This window comes from Felis catus, chromosome E2, assembly GCF_018350175.1.
Source record: "Felis catus isolate Fca126 chromosome E2, F.catus_Fca126_mat1.0, whole genome shotgun sequence".
Classification (NCBI taxonomy): Eukaryota; Metazoa; Chordata; class Mammalia; order Carnivora; family Felidae; genus Felis; species Felis catus.
Genome location: NC_058382.1, coordinates 43,984,265 through 44,002,595, shown reverse-complemented (window position 1 = coordinate 44,002,595; position 18,331 = coordinate 43,984,265). Strand labels below are relative to the sequence as shown.

The following is an 18,331-nucleotide window of genomic DNA, read 5'->3' as shown; positions in this document are numbered from 1 at the left end:
TGTGCGATACCCAAGAGGATATTCTGTAAAGTTCTTTTACATAAAATTCAAATACAGGCAAGTTAACCTGTGGTATTAGAAGTCAAGATAGTGGTTTTCTTGCTGGGAAGGGTAGAGAACAGGAAGGGGCATCTGAGGTGCTGGCAATACTGTTTCTTGATCTTGGTATGTGGGTGTTTTAAATCTGTGACACTCATTGAGCTGTACACTTAGCATTTGGGCACTTTCCTCCATTTATGTTATTCTTCAATAACAGTGATTCTCTGAATGGAGACAGTTCAGCCTCAGAACCAAAGCTTCAACTGATTTGGACAGGGGAGGTCCTTCTCTCCCTCCTTCTCCTCCATCATCCTCCAAATGCTTTGCAGAACTATAGTTTCCAGCCTTAGAAACCCAGTGCTTAATGTAAGCAATGCCTTCCTCATCACACAGCAGGGAGGTGAGGGCACCCTGCACTGGGTAACCTAGGAACAGAGTGCCATGTGAGGAAGTGGGAAGGGAGATTAGAGGTTTGGGACCTGCTCCCCAAGCACAAGCTAACAGTGATGTGCAACTGGCTTTAGCAACCTACCCCAGTCTGCTGCTGAGCCAGGAAGGCAGCCAGCCAGGCTCAAAGCCCGATTTCCCAAATAATTCATTCCTGAGGCAGATTTATTTGGCCCTGTGAAATCCCACTGGATTTAAAATCCTGGCCTTACTGCTGACTGCCCCCATGACCTCACACCAAGTTGCTTACCCTCTTTTACAACAAAAGGGAGTTACCACCACCTACTTTGCAAGACAATTGTAAGCATAAAAAATATTGGACTATAAGCTCCCCAAGGGCAGGCGCTTAGTTTTGTTAATTGCTTTAGCCGCAGTTCTAGAATCCTGCCTGATACATGCAGATGCTAAATATACGTTTACTGAAAGAACAAAATGTAAAAACAGAGGACATGGCCCAGGCTGGAGGCCCCAAAACAAAAGGCAATTTTTACACAAGTTCAAATAGCCAAACCATCTTGAAGTGAATTCATGCTCAGTCAGATTCATTACTGAACTTTGAAGTTTCCTACCGAAGCTAATGAGGGTTAGCTTTAATCTTACTCAAACACTGACTAAGGGTGAGTTGAACCTGCTGAGGGGCCGTAATGAAGTACTGGGTCTCTTTTACTGTAATTAAGCTGCCTCTCTCAACTGTTTGCCATTAATGATGTATAGACCACAGTTAGGTCAATCACTTTTAATCACTGTACTAATACCATGCAAATTCCTTCCTCCCACCTCTTCTTTGTCTTAGCTTCCAGACCACACTTGAAGGCAGCCCCCCAGACTGTGGGGTGGGGGTGGGGGTGGGGAGAACATTCCAACTCTTCCTCCAGATTAACCTCTTGCTCTTAGTCTAGGCACCCAAGCCCCATCACTAGGACACTTAGAGACTGTATCAAAGCCAGTTTCCCTACAGGAATGTTTCTGGAAAACCTTACGATAAGAATGAACAAATGATTAATTGCTCTTAGGACAGGGGGTGGTAACTGGTGTCTTTAGGATCTGGCGCTCCAACATTCTACTTCATTTCATCCACTTCCCACTTTCTGGTAGTAAAAAGTGCCACTGAACTCAGGAGTCAGAAACTTCCATTCAAGTCACTGTAGTAACGACTTTCGTGAAGCCACAACCACTCAGGTTTCATTTGTAAAACAGACCTTCAGCAGATTGTCATGATTCACGCGAACACCTACTGGGCATCCTGTGAAGTATCAGGTCCTGGGAATAAACCTAAAGGTACAAGTGATGTTTGTGACCCTCACGGAAGCTCATGAGCTGTTCAGCCTAGCAAACTGAATCCATTAAGCTGTTCCTGTTTCTCCACCTTTAAAACCTCCAGCAGGGCTGGGCTACAGGTTTTCTGAAGTACCAACTCTGAGATTAAGACCTCAAGCTGTTTAATAGTTACCTTACCAGCTTTTAGAGAATGTCAGGAGGACAAAGCAAGCTCAGAGTTGTGGAAGTGCTTTGAAGAGGAAAGTGCACATGCAAACAAGGTATTAATTATATCAGATAATTTCTCTGAGCTCGACTTCATAGACACCTGTGATATTCATAACCCAGGGGCGAACAACAGAGGCAATTGTTCCTTAGCAATAAGGAAACTTGTCTGCTTGGCCAAACTTGAGAGTTTGTATGTACCCTCAGGATAACCCTTTCAACATGGCTGGATCCATCCTGTGCAGAGAGGACAGAGAGCCTGGGGTGGAGGTGCGGAGGTAGAAAGATGTCAGCAACTGAGGACTAAGAAGAGAAATGCCAGTATTTTCTGTTGAGGTGTCTCAATTAGTTGAGACCAATTGGACTGGGAAACTTGCTTTTACTTAAAAAAGAAGGCAACAGTCTATTTCACAGGAAAACCACTCTAAGAACCAGTCATGTTGCAGGGAGGCTCAAGGTTAGCCAAGCACATTAACCCCCCCCCTTTTGTTTTTTTTAACCCAGGTGTGCTCCTGGCATGAACCCACCATTTTCACAACCATAAACCAGACATCCAAGAAAGCAGAATTTTCTCAAAAGGTTTAAAATGCCTGACGTCACTGGGAAGCATTCACCAGCCAACCGGACCATGAAATCGAAAACCTGATCACCGCTTCCCCTCGACAACCTCAAGCTTAGTGAAGTGACAGTTAATCTGATATTTCTTGCTTCAGTAAGAAAGATAAGGCACAGTCAACACTCAAAAGCCACGAGATTGTAGCCAGAGAACTTGACAATGAGGGGGAGTACAGATCTGGCAGAGGTCTGGTTAGCAATAAAGCTTCCTCAGGGAGCCGGAATTGGATTTGGGGCCCTGCCCAAGGTAACATTTTTACAGGTTGGCTGAGTTGCAGTTTGTTAGCCAGTCAGTAATAAACCCATGTGCAAGAATTTAAAGTTTATGAGGCATGGCCTCTTAATGCCTCTGCTTGGCTCCCTACAGCCAAGAGTTTAAGGAGCCTGGCCTAGCCTGGGTGTTAATTGTTTTGTCAATCTGCAGGGTTATTGGGGGGGGGGGGGGGGGAAGGCCCCTACAAACTCCAGACCCCAGTCCCCTTTTGGAGAAACAAAGGAGAGCCATCTGTCCCCTAAGCACTGACACCCCAACATTCAAACTGTGGAAATTTGTATGTGGGGTGAGGGGTATGCTGACGAGGGCATTAGATTAATGCTAGGTGGCAACAGTTTTTAGTTGTTTTGAAAGCCAGGTAAACTGTAGGTCCTCTCCCTGGGAAAATGCATACACAAATTCTTAAACAATCTCACAGGTTAGGGTTCCTCTGGAACCCCACCCAAGGATCCTGGGTAATAGCTCTTTTTAAGAACTTGGGTTTGATCCGTGGAGAAACCCCCACTGTCCTGGATGGAGGGAAAGGGGCCCCTATCAGCAGGCAGCTGCAGGGGTTTCCTAACACCAAAGTGACTCCCCACTCTCCAGTTTTTGAACTTGTGGGGGGGTGGGGGTGGGGAGAGGGAGACACAAGTAAACTGGGTGATCAAAAACATGCTTTGATCACCCAACCACCGCCCCCTCAGCTCAAGACCTTCCAGCTTGGGACCCCCCCCCCAATTCCCCCAAGTACCCTAACATTCCAGTCTCAACACGGGGGTGGGGTGGGGGTGTCCCCAAGTGCGTGATGGCCCCAGCCCAGGTGTGCCAAGCCCAGTTTCCAGGAAGGCTGCGGGGGCTCAGGCCCTCCGGGAAGGGCAGGGTTAAGAGTGCATTCCAGAAGGCGGGGAAGAAGGGGGGCGGAGGGGAGCGCGAAGAAGAGAAACAGACCCGGTCTGTCTGTCGGGAGACACAAAGCACGGTACACAAAGGGGGCCCGAGAGGGGCGAAGGGGGCTGCCCAGGGCACGGCTCATCCCCACACCTGCGCGGGGGTTGGGGGAGGAATGTGGACCGCGCATTCCTTTGCTGGGGCCAGTGGGGGAGAGCTTCCCACGTCCAGGCTGGGTGAGGAGCGCAGGCGCCTCGCACCCCGAAGCAGGTCAAGGTAAGCCGCCGCAAAGGGGCAAAGAGGGGTTGGACGTCAGAGGGCGCTATGCTCTCCATCCTCCTCGGTCCGCCATCCACCCGCGCGTTAGCCCCCGAGAGCCTTTCTGCGCCTTCTCCATACCTGAGGCGAAGCCGGCGGCGCCAGAAGTCCCCCGCCCCGTCCTGGACACCCCTCGCGCGGATCACACCGCGGCGGACCACGTGCGACCCCCCCCCCCCCCCGCGCTGCGGTTCCACGGGGCTACCTCCCAGAGGGTCCTACCTCTCCTCGGCGCCTGGCCGGGCTCCAGCTCCGCGCCTCCCGACTCCAAAGTCACTTCAGCTTCCCCGAAGCCCGCCCGGCACGGCTCGGAGGCCACGCGAGGCAGCCAGCAGACCTGCGCCTGAGGGAAGAGGGGGAAAGAGGGAGGCCGGGTCACAGGCATGCCCGGTTTCTGCATACCCATCCCCAGATTCTTTACTGGCCTTTCGGGGCCACCTTGACTCCAAAGAGCCCAGCCCCGCACTCTCCCCGACGCCACCACCGCCTGCGGACCCCACGCAGCCAGAACTGCCCGGCGGCTAGGGCAAGACAGTGGAGTACCTGAAGGAGGAGGAGGAGGCGGAGGAGGAGGGACGCGAGAAACCCATTAGGGAGTCCCATGGCTGGAGAGAGAAGAACGAAGCTGCCGCGACGGCGGGCTAGCGCTCGGCTAAGCTTTCCGCTCCCCTTTGCGAGCAGCAGCCCGCGGGAGCGAGCGGGAGGGGGCCAGGTGAGCGCAGGTGGGTGCTGATTGGTCCGGCGCCGCAGGGTCCCGCCCCCTCGCAGGTGGGGCCGCGGCTGGCTTGGTCGAGGCACCGGCGAACGCCCTCCGGTCCTCTTTGATGCCTTCCAGCGATCCCTCGGCTTTTCTGGAGCTCCTCCCGGCAGGCGCGGAGGCCTTGTCTCACAGATTCCGGGTTCGAGGGGAAAAAACAAAAAACGAACCAACAAAAACCCACCCCGTTCCTCAGCCTCCGCAGCACGCGAAGAAAAATGTTTTGTGCCTTGCGGCTACAGTGGAAAAAACAGTGGCGATGCATCTGAACCCGACTGGAAACAGAGGCGCCCCATTCATACTCCCCCGAGGCATTCTGTTATCCAAAGCTTTGATGGAGGCCGGGTGTGTCGGCCCCACACCCGGCTACAGCCCGGGCTGCCCACTGCCTCCTTCTCCACCTCCCACGCCAGCCAGCCCGCTTCGAGGACACAGAGTAAGGTTTAAAACTGGCAGTGAGCTGCAACTTGCGGAAGACTCATTACGTCCACTGCACAGCCGAACAAATGGAGGCTGGAGAGAAGGTCCCAGTTTGGGACAGAGTTCGGAGGCTGTCGTGGGGCCCAAATGGACAAGGTAGAGGGGTGGTTATTAGCCCCACCATCTCCAGCAATCCCCTTCCCCCATTAAATATAAATAACACTTTCTCAACATTAGGTAACTTTTAAGTTTTTCAGTGTTTTTGAGAGAGACACAACGCAAGCGGGGGAGGGGCAGAGAGAGAAGGAGACACAGAATCCAAAGCAGGCTCCAAGCTGTCAGCACAGAGCCCCAGGCGGGGCTGGAACCCACCAGCTGTGAGATCACGACCTGAGCGGAAGTCAGATGCTTAAGGGACTCAGCCACCCAGGCGTCCCAACTTTAAGTAATATTTAAATAAAAACTTTAAAAAAACATAAAGACATTTACCTGTTCCTGAGTGGTTCAGTTGGTTGGGCGTCAGACTTCATTTGGCTCAGGTCTTGGTCTCAGGGTTCGCGGGATTGAGCCTGCTTGGGATTCTCTCCCTCCCTCCCTCTGTCTTGTCCCTTCCCACCCCACCTCAAAATAAAAAATAAAGACTTCAAAATGCGGCTGTTTTTATTGATCTGAAATACTGATATAATGTAAGTGAAAACTGTTATATGCAAGCAGCCTCCCAGTGAGCCTCCTTTGGCAACCACTCTCCCACCACCCTTCTCCCATCAACCTCCTTGAGAAATGCTGAATGGCCCAGCGGGGCTGGGATTTAGACCTACTTTAGACCTGAAGTGCTTCCCTCTTCAGGAAACACAACTGGGCCCCAGGTACAGAAACTGTCCTGAGACTCAGTCCCTCCACTCTGCCAGCCTTCTCCCAATAAAGCCGAGTTTCCCCATCTTCCGGTTCCCTGAGGTCTCTCCACCTTCTCTAGATGCCCTGAGAACCCAAGCTGACACCTCCTCGACACTCTCCTTCCTCCTCCCCAGCTCAGATTCAGGGGTTTGAGGAGGGGACTAGAGTCTCTAATTAGAGATTGTTTGGCCCTCAAGGGCTAACCTGGTGGCCTCCCTGGCTTTCCAACTACCAGTCCTGTGGCTATGAGGATGACACTTGCCATGAGACCATGGTAGTCCTCTCTCAAGCTGAGCATCAGCTCTGGGGCCCTACCACCTGTGTTCAAACCTGTGTTCCACCACGATTAGTGCTACAGCCTCGGGCAAGTGAAATACCTCTTTGAGGCTCAAATGGGACTGTGAGCATCAAATGGGACTATTAAGACATCTGCCCTGTAAAGTACTAGGATTAAGTGAGTTAATACATATAAATGAGGATTAAATTAATACGTTTAAAACCAAATCTCAGTACCTGGCACAGAACAAGTGCCCAAATGCTGCCTGGTATTATTGCTTTAGGATCTGGCTCATTTGTCCTCTGCCTCGTGAGTGGTTTCTCTCCTCCTTAGCACCCTCACATTCCCCAAAATAAGAAATGAGAAACACTGCAACCCTTCAATTTCACGCCTGATGGTAGAAGCAAGCAATTGGCATGTGGTGTTAAGGGAGAGCTCCTTTATCTGGCCTGTGGTCCCAGCAGCTGTGGGTTGGGCGTGGACAATGCGCAGGAATAGCCTGAGGCAGCTTGCTGAGCTCCAAGCCTGCCTTGCTTGCCCCGCTCCCCCGCAGGGGTCGCTTCCCGCCCTCCGCAGGGGTCGCTTTCCGTGCAGGAGAGAAGGTTAGATGTCCGTGCTGGGGAGCATGGTGGCAGCGAAGACCCCAGAGGGTACCCCGTGGCTCCACCTATCTTCGCCTCGAAGGTTCCGCCGAGCCGGCCCAGAACCAGATGAAGCCATTAGGTGGACCGTTAAACACAGACGAGCCTCGAGATACAGGCCCTAATTAAGTAAACACCCGGCTAGAGGGCTGTTGAGCGCGCTCATTTCCGCCTCCTTCCAGGGCACTCAGCATTCCGGGAGAGGGCGGGGAGAGGAGAAATGGAGAGTCAGCTCTTCTGCCTGCAACTTGGACCACACTCCTGTCTTCTTTGTGGCTCCCCCTTATTGGTCATTTATGTATTCATTCATTCATGCAACAAATATTTGCTGGTAGCATGCTATGTGCCAAGCACCGGAGATACAATAGTGAACAAAACAGATAACTCTGCACCCTTGGACCTTCCATCCTCAAGTGTGGGGGTGGAGGGAATCAAGGAAAATAACCAAATAAGTAAATGTATGTTAGATAATACATGCTGTGTAGATGAACAAGAACCAAGTGGGAAGTGCCAATTCATGAGACATAAGGTAGGGTTGGAAATTGTACATAAAGTGATCTGGAAGGTGTTTCAGTCAGGGTCCAGCAGAAGACAGACTCCAGGTCAGGTGGTTCAAGTCTTAGTGAAGGGACTAGAGGAATGGGCAGGGTTCAGACAATAAAGAGGGATGTTGAGGCACCAGGGACCCACAACAGCAGAAAGGCCTTAGAACTTTGAAGCCTGAAGGGCAAAGGAAGAAATGGTGTCATTGAAAGTTGGGGGTTGGGGAGAGCTGGAGAATGAAGGACCACCCCTCCCAGATGCAGCTGGTGTCCAAGCAGACACAGGCACTGCCCAGGGCAGGGAGGATGTGGGAAAACTCCAACATCTATCTCTGTTTGCCATTCATCTCCTGGCAGCGCTTCCCATGGACTAAACCCACCCAGAAGCCTGAGGGCAAGAAAGCCCAAGTAGTGGAGTGTCTAGGGGTCATTCTCCCCAGTCACATGGCAGGGTGGGGGAAGACAGAAAGAAAATGGATGAGGGGTGGGTGAGCAAGGGGCAAAGTCCAGAGGCCTCAATGAGAAATGGACATTTGAACAATACCTGAAGGAAGTGAAGAAGCAAGTTACACAAGGATTCTGAAGAAAGAGTATTCCAGGCAGAGAAATCTGGGCAAAGGCCCTGAGGCAGTAGTTTACTTGGGACAGAAAAAAAAAAAAAAGAGAGAGAGAGAGAGAGACAGTGGCTGGAGTAGAGTGAGCAAGTAGGAAATGAGTCAGAGTTGGAAGGGTGGGGAATAAATCATAGGCCACTGTCAGAACTTGGGTTTTACTGAGTGGGAAGGAAGGAAGGCACTGGAGACCTTGAGCAGAGGAGTAGTATTGAGACCGCAGAGGATGAGGGTAGAAGCAGGCAGGTCAGCTGGGATCCTACTGCAATCATCCCGGCAAAAACTGAAAAGGCTTGGTTTAGGGTGGACGTTATAGAAGGGATAAGAAATGATCGTATTAAAAAACAAAACAAAACAGAAAATAACAAGTGTTGGTGAGGATATGGAAAAATTGGAACGTTTGTGCATTGTTGGTGGGAATGTAAAATGGTGTAGCCAGTATGGACAACAGTGGAAAACAGCATGACAGTTACTAAAAAAATTAAAAATAGAATTGTCATATGGTCTAGCAATTCCACTTCTAGATACATACTCAAAAGAATTGAGAGCAGGGACTCAATTAGATATTTGAATATCCCTGTTCGGGGCGCCTGGGTGGCTCAGTAGGTTGAGTGTCCGACTGCGGGTCAGGTCATGATCTCGCAGTTCGTGAGTTCGAGCCCCGCGTCAGTCTCTGTGCTGACGGCTCGGAGCCTGGAGCCTGTTTCAGATTCTGTGTCTCCCTCTCTCTACCCTTTCCCCGCTCATACTCTGTCTCTCTCTGTCTCTCAAAAATGAATAAACGTTTAAAAAAAGTTTTTTGAATATCCATGTTCTTTTTTTTTTAGTGTTTATTTATTTTTGAGACTGAGAGAGACAGAGCATGAACGGGGGAGGGTCAGAGAGACGGAGACACAGAATCTGAAACAGGCTCCAGGCTCTGAGCCGTCAGCACAGAGCCCGATGCGGGGCTTGAACTCACGGACCGCGAGATCATGACCTGACCCGAAGTCAGCCCGCTTAACTGACTGAGCCACCCAGGGGCCCCTTGAATATCCATGTTCATAGCAGCATTATTTGCAATAGCCAAGAGGTGGGAGTAATCCAAGTGTCCATCCACACATGAATAAACAAGATGTTCAACAGAGTTTTAGTTTTGCATGATGAAAAGAGTTCTGTGGATGCATGGTGGTGAGGGTTGCACAACAATGTGAGTGTACTTAATGCCACTGAACTGTATGTTACATGAATTCTACCACGATTTTTAAGAAGTTACTTTAAAAGAGTGATTAGGCTCTGAGTATATTTTAAAGATACAGCCAGGACACCTGGCTGGCTCAGTCAGTAGAGCATGGGACTCTTGATCTCCCGATCACGAAATCCAGCCCCATTGTGGGCATAGAGATTACTTAAAATTCTTTTTTTTAATAAAGATATTGCCAACAACAAGATTGGCTAAAGGATTGGATATGGGTGTGATAGAAAGAGTAGGTCAAGGATGACTCCCGGGTTTGAGGCCTGAGCAACCAGCAGGATGGCAACACCATTTTTTGAGTTTGGGAAGGTATGTGTAGTAGACATGGTGAGGGTACCACTCAGATCCTCCCTGGGATCCCTTTGGTGGTTTCTGAGCTCCCCTTTCTTGGCTTGTGTGTGCTGATGCTTCTAGCAGCCTGCACATGTGACCCTCTTCAGAGACCTGCCCATCTGCTACTGGGGTTCCTTTGCTCTTGTAAGGAAGTGCCTAGGAGCTCACTTCCCCAACTCTTAGCCAATAACCAACTGGTGCAGGAATATGGAAGCCCAGGTCCCTTTCCCCCAGCCTGACAAATTCAGAGTAACTTACATCTAGCATTCTTCTGTGGGATCATGCTGAAGCTACTCTCTGGGGACTTGGTCTGAAATCACACCCCTGTTCAGCTTCTTGCCTCCCCGTCCTCCTTCTTCTTTTTCTTCTTCTCCTCTTTCTCCTCCTCCTGATCCTCCTCCTCTCCTTCTTCTTCTTCTCCTTCTTCTCTTTATCCGTCTCCTTCTTCTTCTTCTTCTTCTCCTTCCCCTCCTTCTCCTTCTTTTTTAAATTTATTTTTTTCATAATCTTACACCCAACATGGGGCTCCAACACATGACCCTGAGATCAACAGTCACATGCTCTTCTGACTGAGCAAGCTAGATGCCCCACTAGGGGCCTTTTTTGTCCTGTTTCTCCCACTCCTTTACCTACTCCTCTTGGGATCCCTTCCTTAGTAAGTCATCCAGGCACATGAATCCATCTCTGGGTGGGCTTCTTGGAATCCCACTGCAGATGGAACAAGTTTGGAATTGGGGGAAGATCAGGACTTCAAATTGGGGCATGTTTAGAGATGCCTGGTAGTAGCATGTTGAGGAGGCTGTGGTTGGAGACACCAGGTCTGGGGGAGATGTCTTGTCTGGGGATATACATTTGTCATGTTGGGAAAGCATCAGTTCTAGGGGCAGTCTATAGAAAAAGACCTGCCTGGGTAGAATTCTGGGCCTCTGGGGCCTTCCCATCTCTGACAGAGCATGGCCTTCAGCAGTCAGAATGTCTATACTGTCCGGGGCACCCTCCACGTACACAGAGCCAGGAGTCTTTCATTTTTTGCTTTTTCGAAAAGAAGTACACAAAATAAGAGAGAGAGAGAAGAAAAGAACATAAGAAAAGTAAACTTTTCTCTGATTAAAAAAACAAGAATTACACTTTTCCTGAGTTTCTTGTCTGCATTTAAACTCCTGCTAGGGGTACCTGGGTGGCTCAATCTATTAAGCATGCGACTTGATTTTGGCAGTCATGATCTCATAGTCAGGTCTTGAGATCCAGCCCTGTGTCAGTTCACACTGGGCATGGAGACTGCTTAAGATTCATTCTCTCTCTCTCTCTCTCTCTCTCTCTCTCTCTCTCTCTCTCTTTCCCTCTCTCTCTCTCCCTCTCTCTCTCTATCTCTCTTTCTCTGTACCTCTGCCCCTCCCCCAAGCGTGCTCCCATGTGCTTGCTCTCTCTCTCTCTCTCTCTCAAAATAAATAAATAATAAACTCATGCTACTTACTGTGATGTGCAGTCTCTGGCATTGTTACTTTCCTCTGTCTTTCTACCTCACTCTCTAGCACCCCTTTTTTCCCTCATTGGGAGCTCCTTGGGTCAGGGATCAGAATATAACTTCTCCAGATTCCCCCACACCACCCAACCCGGGAAAGGCCTGTGGCATTGAAATTAAGGTTGACAGACACGAGTCTGAACCTTGCCTCTAAAGACGACTGCCTGGGTGACCCGGGGTGAGTTATTTAATCCCTCAAAGCCCTCTGGAGTTAGTCGTTCCTATTTGATGGGTGATGGTGAGAATTATCCCAAACTGAACTCCTGACTTCCCCTACAAACCTGCTCCTCTCGCAATCTGTCCATCTCAGTGAAAGGCAACTGCATCCTTCCAGCCTGACGTGTCTTTCACTCCCTGACTCATCTTGTACTCACTCTGTTTCCAGCACTTGCCTCCCTGCGGTTCTCAGAACACACCAGGCGCGGGCCTGCCTGCAGCCTTTGACTTGTGCTTCCCTCTGCTGGATCGCCCTTCCCAAAGACGTCCACCTGCCTCTCTCCCTCACTCCTTCAGGCCTCCGCTCAGATGTTGCTCCTTTGAGATGGCTTCCCTGACCATCATGCATAGAGAGCATTCTCCCATCACCCTCTTTCGCCCTTCACCCTGCTTTATTTTTTCAGAGCGTTTATCACACACTAATTTATTAGTACATACATTAATTTTTTTTTTCTTTTCGGAGGCAACACACAGTAATGATTAAGAGCAAGGACTCCAGGGGCGCCTGGGTAGCTTAGTCGGTTAAGTGTCTGACTCTTTATTTCGGCTCAAGACATGATCTCATGGCTTGTGGAATCGAGCCGTGTCTTGGGCTCTGTGCTGGGGGTAGAAACTACTTAAGATTCTCTCTCTCTCTCTCTCTCTCTCTCTCTCTCTCTCTCTCTCTCTCTCTCCCTCTGCCCCTCTCCCCTGTGTACTCACTTGCCTGTGTTCTCTCTTCCTCCCTCTCTCTCTCTCTCTCTAAGAAAAGAAAAAGAAAAAGAAAAAAGAGTAAGTGGCAAGAGCCACTGTCTGGCTTTGAATCCTGAATCCAGATTTTCTGACCTATGGGATTAGGTAGGTGATTCTAACTCCCATGTGTTCCAGTATTCTCTAGGGGTTCCGGGCTGGCTCAGTTGGTAGAGCGTGAGACCCTTGATCAACTCTCTTGTGCTCCAGCAGTCTCATCTAGAAAATGGGATAAGCATAATAATACCTTCCTCATAGGTTATGATTTACTATTTGTAAAGCACTTTAGAACATTATAAACGTAAGTGCTTATTAAATTGTATTTATTGTCACTCTCCCCTCATTGAGTGTATCCTCTGTGAAAGATAGGTAATTTTTTAAGTTTATTTATTTATTTTGGGAGAGAGGTGGGGGAGGGGGGAGAGAGAGAGCTGGAGAGGCCAGAGAGAGAGAGAGAGGGAGAGAGAATCCCGAGCAAGCTCCAGGTTGTCAGTGCAGAGCCTGATGTCAGGCCTGAACTCATGAACCATGAGATCGTGACCTGAAACAAAACCAAGAGATGAATGAAGGTTTAACCGACTGAGCCACCCAGATGCCCGTGAAAAGTATTTTTGTCTGCTGTTCACTGTTGTACATTCAGTGCCTAGAACAGCCTAGCATAAAATACTCAAGTATTTATTGAATGGATGAAATCAACAAGATCTTCCTGATGAGAGATCCAATGAGCTAATACAGAGATAAATGTTTTGCAAAGTGTCATACAAATAAAACAAGTCATAATAAAATGAACTACTACTATTTCCTGAGCACGCACTGGACACAGACTTTGTACTAATTACTTTTATGCATGAACTCATTCGAATCCTCACAACTTGACATAGTAGTTCATATTATTCTCTTTTCACAGACAAGGAAACTGGGGTTAAGTCCCTTGCCCAAGACCACACAGCTAAGGCAGAGGCAGAGCCACAGTGCAACCCAGTTCTGCCTCACTCCAGCATTCATTGCCTGAACCAGTTGCCAAGCTGCTATCCATCAGTATTTGCTGGAAGAATGAATTTGTGAAGCAGGTCTTTGGTATATTAGGAAGAATTCCACAATATCCAATCCTTTCTCTTAAAAACCTCTTAAAATAAACATATTTGCCCCTGGTTCAAGGTTAAATTCTGGGTCCTCCAAGAAACATTTAGAAAGAGCTTTCCTGCCCATTTTTGGTAGCAAAAATTCCCAGATCTCCACTCCCACACAGCACATTTATGGGGATGTGTCCCAAAGACAAGCGGGTATTTTGTAGTCTTTTCTAGGAAGTAGCCTTAAAACTGGGTGAGGTCCTATTTCCTGTCCCTCCCCTCCACTGCCCAGTGCTCTGAACAAACGATTCCATAGTCTTACTTCTTTATATTTGTTCTTGATTTTTTCTGAGACCTTCCTTTTTGTCTGGCAATGTCACTGGCCAACTCCTTCCATCTATCACTTCTGAATCCTTTAAGGTGCTGAGACAGCTGATCCCCAGCAAGAAACTTGATCCATATGCCTTCCCTTTCCTTGAATCTTGGGAGGGGCTGTGCTGCCTTCAGCACTGGTGAAGTTTTGCCAAGGTCTGAGCTGTCAGTTTCCAGAGATCAGAGGCCAAGCATTTATGTATGTGTGTACACTGAGCACACAGAATCAATTAATCGATAAGCACTCACAAAGCCCTGAAGACTTGTGGTTGGCCAAGGTCTAGAGACTTTGAGAAGTGTATGGCCAAAAAGGGCCTTAAAGAAAATAATAATAACAATAAAATAATAATAATAATCTATCCTCAAAGCCATTCTTCATCCTTCCTCTAAGAGGCAGGTGACCTGCAATTTAGGTTTCCCAGGCTCCCTTGAGAGATAACTTCCTGCTGGGGTCGGACAGTGGGAAGTACTAGAGGGAGACTAGAGGGTGGGACAACGGAAAGGCCAGGGTATTTCTTCTCCTACAGCAGTGTCTTGGCAAAGGCTGTGTCTTGTCTACAGCTCCAGCTCCTGCTGTGGTTCCAGGTTCTGCCAGACTCAGGGCTCCAGTAACACCACCGTTTCCCTCTCTTCTTCCTGCTCGGTGGTGGATGATTTCTTGCTGCCTAATCTGTAGGTCACATCACTGTCCTCTATTTGACTTCTCAGCCTCTCCATCACTTCTGTATTAAATTCCCTTTGCTTTAAAGACTCACAGTGTTTTTTGCCTTCCCTATTGGAACTTGACTGATAGAAGAGTTAAAACTTACACACTGCTGGGGCACCTGGGTAGCTCAGTCAGTTGGGCATTTGACTCAGATCATGATCTTGAGGTTTGTGAGTTCAAGCTCCGCATGGAGCTCTCTGCTGTCAGCACAGGGCCCACTTCAGATCCTCTATCCCCCTCTTTCTCTGCCCCTCCTCCGCTCATGCTCGCGCGCTGTCTCTCTCTCTTTCTCTCAAAAATAATAAACATGAAAAAAAGAAAACTTACAAATATGTGCCAGTGTTCTAAGTGTATTATGTAAGATAACTTTCTCAATTTTACCATCTGAGGAATGATTACAGTCTACAGATCACATTTGCATCACAAAACTGAGGCACAAAGAGTTTGATCTACCCTAGTAACATCCCAAATCTGGATGCATATCAAAAATTTGCTCAGGAAGCAAATTAAAAATAGAGGAGATGATGGATGCCATCCTATACCTACTGAATCAGACTCGTTGGTCCATGGGGCCCAGGAATCTGGATATTTAAAAGATCCCCAGGTGATTCAGATGCTGCTAACCCAGCAGGCCTCCATGAACTGGTATTCAGGAAACCCTGACCTTGTTCTGGTGATGAAGACACCTAGATCCAGATCAGGAAGGTGGCCTGCCCCAGCTGCACAGCAAGCTCTCTGGCAGACAAAAACACGGCCAAGGGCAGCAGTTTCTGCTATCTTCACTGCCTTCTCCTTCAAGGTCACATGGCTGGTTCTGACGTTTGGACTTGCTTTCCCTAGGAGGCATCTGAAGCCACTTCTTATAAGAACTGTTTTGGAAAATTCAGTGTATAAACAGACATGTACGCAGGATTTCTGACTGGCTGATCAGCGTTTGGGAAAGAAAAAAGGAGGCACTTTAATCCACATAATCTCTTATTTTCAGTCCTTTCTGAATAACTTCAGGGAGTTAGTTAATCCTGCATTCTACCTTCCCTATTCTGACCGAGACTCTGATTGGGTGATTGGGTGAAGAATATATACTTTTTAACAGGAGCCCATGGTGATCAGACAAATTGGAAAAGATGATCAAAATCCAAAAAGCCCACAATCTAAATGGACTTCATAATAACCAACCCCATAAAGGCTGGACTTTTGTCTCCTCTCCGCACACCATTACTATATTCCCAGCACCAACAGCAGTGCCTGGCACTTAGCAGGTGCTTAATAAATATTTGTTGAATGAAATAATAATAGTAATACTTTTTCTTGAATTTTGAAAATATTTTTGGTACAGTTATTCCCTGATCCCCACGATGGACAGGATAGATATCAGAGTCTTCATTTTACAGATGAAACTGAGTTCGGAGAGACTGGGTGCCCTACCAGGTCACACAGCTAATGAGAAGTGTTAGAAGCTCTCTCTATGAAATTCTCCCTCCCAGCCAGTGGTGATGAGGAGAAACACAAGTGGGAAGATGCACATATGAATGAAGAATAAACTGTCAGAATACAGTTCAAATAACTTGACAAGGGAAGAAATTCTAGCCTTTCACCAGAGGAGGAGATTGGGGGCTCAAATATTCCAGAGGATACACAAATCTCTCTCTCTCTCTCTCTCTGAACTCAGCACTTTCCTTAGTCATTAGTTCAGGCAGCTCTTGCTTGCCTGCTTTATCGGTAATAGTAACTCCCCCTTTGTCCATATCATCAAATGCTAAATGCTTTGTGCATCTTATTCTACCATCTCTCTCCTGGACGACTGCAGTCGCCTTCCTTAATTCCCCTCCTACCTGTTTTCCCCACTCATGTCAGACTGATCACTTAAAACTGCCTAAATAGGGGTGCCTGGGGGGCTCAGTAGGTTGAATGTCTGACTTTTGATTTTGGCTCAGGTCATGATCTCATGGTTTGTGAGTTTGAGCTCCGCATCGGGCTCTGCGCTGACCGCATGGAGCCCGCTTGGGATTCTCTCTCTCTCTCTCTCTCTCTCTCTCTCTCTCTCTCTCTCCCTCTGTCTCTCTCTCTGCCCTCCCCTGCTTGCACTCTCTCTCTTTCTCAAAACAAAGAAACGTTTTAAAATAAAACTTCCTAAATGAATAAACAAATAAAACATAAAACATAAATGAACAAACAAACAAACAGATCACTTTATCTGATTAAAATTCCTAAAGGTCTCTGCACTATGCTCTGTCAAGGTTCTGCCTGGTCTAGTCCCCACCTACCTCTCCATTTATTACATTCAAGAAATACTTATTGAGGGCCTACCATGTGTCAGGTGCTATTTGGGGCATGGAGGATGCAGCAGGAAATCAAATAAACAAGGTCCTTTCAAGGAGTTTATAAGAAAAAAAGTAGAGAAGTTAACAAACAAGATAATTAGAGACTACTGAAAGTGCTAAGGTGGAGATAAAGTAACAAGAAAATCTCTAGGGAAGCCAATTTATTGACAGAATGGTCAGGGCAGATGCTCTGAGGAAGCAACACTGAAGCTAAGACTTGAAGGCTGAGAAGGAGTCAGTCATGGAAAAGTTGGGAGAAGGTATTCCAGGCAGAAGGAACAGGCATGTGCCAAGGTCCTGAGGTAAGCAACTTCTACAAATCAGGAACAAAGAAGTCAGTGTGGCCGAAGCAGAATGAATCAGAGAGACAGATGAGGTAACAGCAGAGAAACAGGTGTGCGCCAGATCATACAGGGCTCTGTAGGCACAGAGAGTAGTCTTTTATCCCAGAATAAAAGAAAATCACTGAAAAATTTTAAGCAGAGGAGGAATATTGCCTGATTTATATTTTGTAACAATCCTTCCGGCTGCTGTGTGAAAATGAACTGGGGGCAGGAGGAATGAATGAAGGACAAGAGAGAAGGCTGGTGCTGGGTCCAGACAAGAGATGATGAGCTTGCCTGGGGCCACAAGACAAGATGAAGTAGAGTGGTCAGATTCCTGATAGAGCTATGGGGTGGAATTGACAAGACTTGATGATAGATTGATTTTGAGGATGAAGGAAAAGAGGAGATGGTGCTATTTATGGAGACAAAATCAAGTGCAGGAGGAATCAAGTTACATCTGGATTGTGAAGTTGGAGCTAGCCAGATGCAGATGTCAAGTTCACCACGGGCTATGGGCAGGGTTGGATATACCAACATGGGTATCTCCGAACAGTCAGCACTTAAATGCATTGGATTAGCCCTGTTGCCCTCTGACGTTTGAAGACTGGGCAGGGAAGGAGGGACTAAGAGAGGTAAAAGGAAAACCAACCATAAGATTGAAGTCCACAAATGAAAGGGTTTCAGAAAAGAGGAAGTGATCGGTTGGGTCAAAGTTGCTGGGAGCTTGAAAGATGTGGTCAGAGATATGTCCATTGAATTTGGCTGCTCGAGTTTGTTGGGAGCATAGTTTTAGCAAGAAATCAACCCAGTAACAATACTGGATTAGACAGAAGAGTAAATTAGAGGGGAGGAAAAATGTATGGAGAATTCTTTTCAAGTTTCCGTCAACAGAGAATGTAGCTGCAGGTGTGTATGTGCAGCCAAGTGACTGTTTTTCTAGCTCAAACTTACTAGAACCATGTTCTCCAAACTTCAGTCATTGAAGAATAGTCTTTGGGGGTGCCTGGGTGTCTCAGTCACTTGAGCATCTGACTTGATTTTGGCTCAGGTTACCATCCCAGGGTCATGAATTCAAGCTCCACATCGGGTTCCACACTCAGCGTCGATTCTCTCTCTCTCTCCCTCTGCCCCTCTCCCCTGACTCATGCTCGCTCTCTTTCTAAAATTAAAAAAAAAAAAAAAAATTAAAAAATTAAAAATTGTTAAAAAAAAAAAGAAAAGGAATCATTTTTGTTTTTGCCCCATCCATATCCCAGGGGTACTCTACATGTAAAATTAGTATTAAAATCAACTCACTTTTAATTTAAATTTGCTG

General features: G+C 47.7%; 1 protein-coding gene across 3 annotated transcripts in view; it reads right to left on the bottom strand.

Annotated features, from left to right (window-relative positions):
- The window catches only part of CDH3 (cadherin 3), a 61,031-nt gene extending 42,944 nt beyond the window's left edge, over positions 1–18,087 (bottom strand). The window contains exons 1-2 of one of the 3 annotated variants that reach the window (XM_019819961.3): positions 17,968–18,087; positions 4,268–4,388 (exon numbers count right to left, since the gene is read on the bottom strand). In XM_019819961.3, the coding sequence (XP_019675520.2) occupies positions 4,268–4,388; positions 17,968–17,976 (130 nt within the window). In that variant the 5' untranslated portion in view covers positions 17,977–18,087. The other 2 variants (XM_006941669.4, XM_019819960.3) reach the window with 2 other exon arrangements.
- Between the last annotated feature and the right edge of the window lie 244 nt (positions 18,088–18,331).